Below are 8,120 nucleotides of genomic sequence, written 5' to 3'. Positions count from 1 at the left end.
TATTTAGTAATACTTTTTTACACTTCTTTACTAATATATCCCTATTAACTACAATTTGAAAATTGTGCAATCATTTTTTAATACATTAAATAGGGATAAAATATGAAATTTATATAAAATTTATTTTCCCAATAAATTTTTCTTAATTCGTGTGAAAACTAAAACAAGACAACATATATGGGACAGAGGGAGTATAAAAAATTAAACTCCTACAAAATAACATTAGATTTATACGAATAATTTTCATTGTTCCATCCAACTAACATAATTCAACAAAAAAAATTAAATTAGCATTTAATTAATATAAATCAATATGCGTATGTATATATATATATATATATATATAAATATAATCGGGTATCGGATCGGGTATGGGTAAGATATTAGTACATCCTCCTCAATACCCATATACGAGATCCTTATACCCATTTACCCATTTATTTAATCGGGTTCAAAACACGCCTCCATACCCTCCTCCATTCGGGTCGCATATCGGATTTCCAATCGGGTTCGGAGGAAATTGTCAACCCTAAGTGCAACAAGAGCAGACTGTGAGCTTACTGGTGGACAAGAAAAGATAATCTCATCATCACCACTACATTGTACTCAAATACTATCACAGCAAATTCCGTATTTCATAAATCATATATCACATCAACACAGGAGGCACTCCAAGATTTACATTACAATCACAACATCACTGTTCTTAATCTTGCATCCTTTGCTCAATCACTCTGCATTACACCCCTAAACTTTCGATACTATTCACTTAATCCACATGGTTCCCTGATAATCAATGAACCACATCTAACTTTCATTCACAAAAAGATGAGCAATCGAATTACCCATGAAAAATGAACTAAATGCACACCATTCCTAATCCCAGAATTATTCATAACTTCAGAGAATTTCAAACTTTTGCTGGCTCTTCTTCTGCAACCTTTTCAAATACAACGAATTCCGAGTCTTCCTCCGCACCAGGAATGCTTTTGAACATTTCATCATTTTCAAGAGCTGCAACCTTCTCTTTTTCCCCTTTCAACAGTTCCACCACTTCAAGCATCGTTGGCCTCTTCTCAATTTGATGATAAGCACAAACGAGTCCAATAAACAAAACTCGTCTCCATTCCTCTTCCACGTAGTTTCCACCTAGAAATTGGTCCACAAGTTCATTAAATTTTCTTCCGCAGGCCAGAGGCAATGCCCAATCCACGATTGTTAGAGAACTTGTTGTGCTCAGTTTCACCAGTGGCTTCTTGCCAGTAGCGAGCTGAAGTAAAAGAATACCAAAACTATAAACATCACAGGCTGCTGATGCCTTTCCTGATGATGCATATTCCGGGGCAAGGTACCCTACAGCACCCTTAGAACTTATGGCACCATCTGGCATTAATTTAGCAAATCCAAATTCCGAAACTTTTGCATTAAAATCTCCATCTAGCAATATATTACTAGCTTTAATGTTGCCGTGGATTATGCGAGGAGTGGCATAATGGTGTAGATGGCTGAAAAAGAATGACTTGTTAGCAATCATCGATTCAGAAATTTTGTTTAGTGGAGGAATAACTACACACATATAGGTTAAAGAAGTAAACTATTTGCGATTGAATGACACGATAGAATGCACAGGGGTTGCCTGGGGCAGATCCTGTGACGGGTCAAATAAAAAAACATGAATTTTTTTGTGTAATTATTCAAAAATTTTAGGTACCATTCCACAAAATCCAGTGAGTCACTTCCTTGCCACATCTCGTCCCATCTCCTAAATTCCCGAATCTGCTCATTAGGGGTCACGGCTACCATAGTAACAAAAAGCAGAAACAACAACATGCTTAATACACTACCAATCTTACGATTTAGATAAATTACTGATGCTTATTGAATCCAGTAAAATCAAAACACAAACATCAATCTAACACGTATTTTTTAGAATTAGACATGTCGGATAAATACACAACTTAAATTAGTATTATCCATGCTTTCACTAAGTGAATCAATTGTGTGACTTACGCAATGCCCTCGGCCACACCAATAGCAATGTCCATCCGTCTATTCCAGTCAAGAAGAAATTCGGCAGAATGTTGTCCATGAAGATGAGAGAGCAAGCTCAGATTAGTCATGTAATCACACACAATGATACGTTCTTGCCCTTCTGAACAATAGCCACGTAAACTCAGTAAATTCTTGTGCCTTACTCGACCCAATATCTCGACTTCAACAAAAAATTCACTCTCTGCTTTGTCATTCCATGACTTCAATCTTTTCACAGCTATCTGTAGAAAGCACAAGTGAAGAAAAATGTGGCACATAATCAAAAACCAATAGGGAATCATGCAACCATGGTCAGGAAGGAGAAGTCAATGTCCATTGACAAAAAGACTACTAAAATCGTGAAGGAGAAACAATTTCGCGTGATACAGCAAGAAATAAACACCAAAAAATGAGTTAAGTGGAGATGTGATATTGGCATTTCAAAATAAGAAAGCTCTAGATAAACAAACCTTTTATATTGCATATCAGGGGATTCCACAACTCGCACATACTTAAACAGAGTAATTTTTCGTAATCGTAGGTAGCCACTAACTGGAGCACCTTAGAGCTTCAAAAAACTTGTGAAGATAAACCATCAAAATTTGTTTCGCCATACCAAATAAGAAGCAATGATTCTAACAGCTACAACTAGACAGAAGAAGAAGGCAACTAGAATCACATGGCTCTTTATTTTACTTGGTCGCTTGACATTGCATAGTTACTTTTATATTGATTGAAAACTCTTAGTGAAAATCAAACAATTTGCAATCACATGTAAGAAAATTTATCACACAAAAAATATATTAAAACAAATTAATGCAATTCATTGAAGTTCTCATGGTGAATCGCTAAAGTGTTGCTGGAAAATTAGGAAGTACATATATCTATCGAGTAGAAGTGCTCATCTTACTTGAGAAGCATCCCATAGCTGACCCCAATAAACACTTCCGAATCCACCTTCTCCAATCTTGTTATCGTAGTTAAAATTGTTTGTGGCCAACTGTAACTCCTTTAAAGAAAAAATCCTCCATTTTGACTCCTCTATCCCTTGGTTTCTCCTGTTCATATTACCAATTTAAATAACCAAAACAATTAACTTCATAGTATTTTTTAAGGGAAAAAGAAAACCTCTGCCCTTGGAGTCTTGACAAATTTTAAAGGGCGAATTTTCACTCAAGTAAATCTACCAAACAAACAAAAAACAAAACAAAACAGAACAAAACAAAACAAAAAAACAGAAAGAAACAAGAACTTTATCCTTTTTCTTGCCATAATTATGCCGCCAACACAAAGAAAAGACAAGCATATCTAAGCCCTTAATTTGTGGGCTCTTCCTTAGAATCAAACTCACCGAAATCTAGCGCGAATGCAGATAAAAAATGGGAAAAAAACAGGCTGTCAAAAACTTTAAATAGCTGAGGTAAAGTGCTTACCTGTTTGAACCCTTGACACAACAGAAAATCGAGCACAAAGTCATGATCTTCCTAACACCTCCAGAAACAAAAATCGGAGGACCTCCAAGATTTTGACCAACTATCGGTTTAAATTAAAGCCGACATCGCAGAACCCATCTCATGAAAACCTTTTTTTCTTTTTTCTTCGCTATTTCGTGTAAAGCCACCAACTTTGAGGATTCAGAACAGATTTATTGGCGAGAAAATCGAAAACTTTTGATGGTTTCGAAACGAATACTCGATCAAGTCCCACTTTTTAACGCTTTCTTGTAATAGGGTGACGATATTGAATGGGAATACCAGAGGGCATGGGAACAGATTAAAAGAAGTAAGCTTTATTTATGAGACGTGAAACGTAAAAAGGTTTAGTAAAATCAAACACAACTCTCCATTTTTTCGAAATTTAATTTAATAAAATCTTCTTTTGCAGAAAAAACAAAAACAAAAGGTTAAAGTTACCTTTCGTTTTGAAATTCATGTGAAAAATTAATTGAGAATTAAATTTGTAGTTATCATCGTCAAAAAAAAAAAAATTAGTGAGTTAAAACAAGCTATAGAATCCAAATTATTGATAAAATTTCATATCAATAAACTTTTGCTATATGTGTTTTTAACCAATTATTATTCATGAAACTTTATTGAGTATTATTTTTAATAGAAAATTATATTCCGTATAGAAACATTAAAATTTGGAATGTCATTTTAAATATAATAATTTCTGAAAGATATTTTCATAAGTCAATTTTGTAAAATAAATTTTTTTATTGAAGTCTACACATGAAAAAATATCGTTTTTTATGCCAAATATTTCCCGCGATACATTCTCAAAGGAGACCTACTCTAAACAAAATATTTTCGAAGATGAGTGATCTGGTAAGGATATAATTGATTCGAGCCGAGCCGAACTCTTGAATACGAGTGTGACTCATTTATAATCAAGCCGAGTTCGAGCTTTATTACGATGCCCGTTCCTACGTACGTGATTATACTATAATCGCATTTAATCTTAATACATAATATGAACATAAGCTAATATAGGGGGAAATGTTATAAAAATGTTTATTGAATAATATAAAAATTTCGACAGAGTTTTCCCATATTTTGGCCTATCCAAAAATCCCAAACAATAATTTAAAGTAGGTTACAACCTACTACAATGTCTCAAAACACATATATAACACCATTCATGTAAATAACAACAAAACCCTTCCATAATTACCAAAAATCCAAGTTACTCCAAGTTTAAAACCATGACATCATTTGAACTATATTATCAACATATATTACATATCATATACGTGATTAAACTAATGAATTCTTTGAAACATAGTACATTTATATTATAAAATCAATAATCAAGTTATATGGCATTCATAAGAAAACTGTGAGACCTCGGTTCTAAATATCAATTAAAGGAGTAATTAAAAAGAATCAAGCATTAAAAGCCAACACATTTTTTTTTTATAACAAGGCCCGCGCGGGCGCGCACGGCGCCCTGGCTCATGCGCGGCCGCGCCCTTTCGAGGCGCGGGCGCGCATAACGCCCTGCCCGAAAAGGGGCACAGGCGCGCGGGCGCGCCTCCCTGGCTGCTCCGGTGCTAGAGTCGCCAAAAACAAGAACATCAAGCCATACAACACTCCGAAACATAAACATGCGTTACAAACTTGATTCCTCCATTAAAAACAGGAGTTCTGGAGTTCAACAACCAACCCAAAGTCGAGAACATGCAACAACAATATAAAGGTGAAGTTCAATAACTAAACATGTTCTAACATAAACTATATTGACATGCTAGAATCGACTTCTAGACCGAATCTCACTTCTACATCTTTCCCTCGAAGCTAACCATGCCTCTTCTGACTTGGTCCTGCCCCACCTGTTGCCAAGTACACATACAAACAAAGACAACAGCCGGATAAACTGGTGAGAATAATATTCCCAGTAAAAGAGACTAACATGCAATCAAATAAACATATCAACTCATACTATGAATTCATTCCTCATATTATCAATTAATCCATTCAAGTACTGAATTAAAATGATATGCATGTCTTTAAAACTTCTGAATTATCAGACTCAGATAATCAATTGGAATTTTTCTTTCTTTCTTTGGTTTGGGATCCCGAGGTTAAAACATCCTACAATCACACCGACTTCCCTCTCGAGGTGGACGTGGCATGCTTTAATCCTCTAAACTCAAGGGCATTATAGTGAGCTACTCGACAAGGTAGTAAATCGCCTACAAAGCTACTCGACTACAATCCCTAGATCGTCTAATTCAATATGAATAAATCAAGTCTCAATATGAATGCATATGTAATCTCATGCACTCAATATAAATTCAATCATATAATCAAATAAGCAGTCAAAACATGCAGTATGTGATTTCTTCTAGGACACTCGAATCAATCCGGATTCGAGTTAATCGTCATATTCCATTCCAAAGTCATCTTATACCTCTTCTTCGACGTTCCAAAACTTCAATCTGAAAACAACAATTCCTCAATCAAAACCAAGTCCAGTTAAATCAATCAATAAAGAAGGACATCGATACTATACCAGCTCAACTCTTCCAAACTGATCAAAACTGCAAGGCTCACAATTCCAAAGACTTCAAATCAATCTATCAGAAGAATTCATAGTGATCAAAATCGATATCAAAACTCATACTAAGCTCGGTATAACTCAAAACATCAAAACGATATCCAAAACTCAAACTGACGGCATAACGGCTGTAAACTGACCAAACCGAAAATGCAGACAGCAAAACAACAACTCAACAAACTCATTACAATCCTCAAACATCAAACCCAACACAATATCAACACATCTCAAAAACAAGATTTTCGAAAATGACAAGAAAAATCATAACAATTCCGATCGTCGTTAGATCTTCGAACCATCTTAGATATACGATCACTGCTAACTCATAATCATCCTCTCCGAATATAAACAAATTCTGACAACATCGATAAATTCAAACTTCTCAAAATTAAGATAAACTTACTTCCAAACGAAGCACTCGTCGCTGTGATCGTAGATATCAAGTCAGAAATCAATTCTATCGGACGGATCGAGCTCGAACTGAAATCACAAAAGCTTGGAATGTTATGAGGCGTCTTCAATGGAGGGAAACCGAGTTGGAGGGGATGAAGAATCAATGAGAAAGACTTAGTCAAAGTCCAATAATATAACAAATCCCATATTTGCATTTCAGTCCCTGAAAATTCCAAAAAATGAAAATTAGACCTTGATCTCTAAAAAGTCGGCTCTTGAATTCTGAAATCACTGTTTATCTCAAATAACATCAATTAAGATAAAAATGGGGCGTTACAAATCTCCCCCTCTAATAAAAGATTTCGTCCTCGAAATCATCGATATCAACTCATAAGAAGAAAATTAAGAATTCAAGAACAAAATTAAGAACTCACATCAGATGAATAAATTAGGAAATCTCTGTCTCAAGTCAAATTCTTTCTCCCAAGTCGCTTCTTCAACTCCGTGATGACTCCACTGAACTTTCACCAAAGGAATCGTTTTGGTTCTGAGCTGCTTTTCCTTTCTGTCAAGGATCTGTATCGGTCTCTCAAAGTAACTCAGAGTTTCATCAAGTTCGGCTTCGTCAGGCTGAAGCACATGAGAAGGATCGGGATGGTACTTCCTCAGCATCGAGACATGAAAGACGTCGTGAATACCAGATAAAGAAGGAGGAAGTGCTAAACGGTAGGCTAGATCGCCTATCTTCTGTAAAATCTCATACGGACCGATGAATCTCGGTGCCAACTTCCCTCTCTTCCCAAATCTAACAGTACCTCTAAACGGAGAAATCTTCAAGAATACTCGGTCACCCTGATCAAAAGATAGAGGTCTGCGTCGGATGTTTGAATACTTCGCTTGTCGGTCCTAAGCAGTCTTCATTCTCAATCGAATAATCTTCACTTACTCAGTCATATCACGAATCATATCTGGTCCCAAGTCTGGGGACTCAGACATCTCATCCCAGTACAGAGGAGATCTGCACTTTTTTCCGTACAACGCTTCGAATGGTGTCATTCCTATACTCGTCTGGAAGCTGTTGTTGTACGAAAACTCAACGAGAGGCAATGAATCTTGCCAAGTAGTGCCAAAGTCAAGCACCACTGCTCGTAACATATCCTCTAGAGTCTGAATCGTCCGCTCTGATTGACCGTCGGTCTGAGGATGGTATGCTGTACTCAAGTGCAATCTAGTACCAAGGGCTTCTTGTAGACTATGCCAGAAATGGGAAGTAAACCGAGGATATCGGTCTGAAACAATCGATCTCGGCACACCGTGCAATCTGACAATCTCTCTAACATACAACTCTGCCATCTGATCGTGTCGGTATGTCATCCGATATGGAATGAAACAAGTAGACTTCGTCAAACGGTCAATCACTACCCAAATGGAATCGCATCCTCGAACAGATCGGGGTAGTTTCGTGATGAAATCCATCGAAATATGATCCCACTTCCATTCCAGAATAGACAGACTGTGCAGAAGCCCACCTGGTCTCTTTCTCTCGGCTTTAACCTGCTGACAGTTCAAACAACGAGATACAAACCTCACCACATCCTTCTTTAACTTCTTTCACCAGAACTGACTCTTCAAGTCGT

General features: G+C 36.5%; 1 protein-coding gene across 1 annotated transcript; it reads right to left on the bottom strand.

The window, feature by feature from the left end:
• Positions 1 to 366: 366 nt before the first annotated feature.
• On the bottom strand, positions 367 to 3,816 carry LOC140881160 (PTI1-like tyrosine-protein kinase At3g15890). The gene is made up of 4 exons (XM_073286237.1): positions 3,465 to 3,816; positions 2,942 to 3,089; positions 2,011 to 2,273; positions 367 to 1,505 (listed from the first exon to the last, which is right to left on the bottom strand). Exons 1-4 carry the CDS (start codon positions 3,506 to 3,508, stop codon positions 911 to 913), a joined length of 1,050 nt encoding a protein of 349 aa, XP_073142338.1. The 5' UTR covers positions 3,509 to 3,816; the 3' UTR covers positions 367 to 910.
• Between the last annotated feature and the right edge of the window lie 4,304 nt (positions 3,817 to 8,120).

The sequence above is a fragment of the Henckelia pumila genome, chromosome 2 (assembly GCF_033568475.1).
Source record: "Henckelia pumila isolate YLH828 chromosome 2, ASM3356847v2, whole genome shotgun sequence".
NCBI lineage: Eukaryota > Viridiplantae > Streptophyta > Magnoliopsida > Lamiales > Gesneriaceae > Henckelia > Henckelia pumila.
The sequence above is the reverse complement of the archived record's forward strand: the minus strand, read 5'-3'. Positions and strand labels throughout refer to the sequence as shown.

Excerpts from the sequence above, each read along its gene's own strand:
- LOC140881160 (XM_073286237.1), bottom strand. The coding sequence starts at position 3,508 with ATGACTTTGTGCTCGATTTTCTGTTGTGTCAAGGGTTCAAACAG. Across the intron at positions 3,090-3,464 it reads TGTGTCAAGGGTTCAAACAG|GAGAAACCAAGGGATAGAGG; the intron begins GTAAGCACTTTA and ends TAATATGAACAG. Across the intron at positions 1,506-2,010 it reads GGTGTGGCCGAGGGCATTGC|CCATCTACACCATTATGCCA; the intron begins GTAAGTCACACA and ends ATTCTTTTTCAG.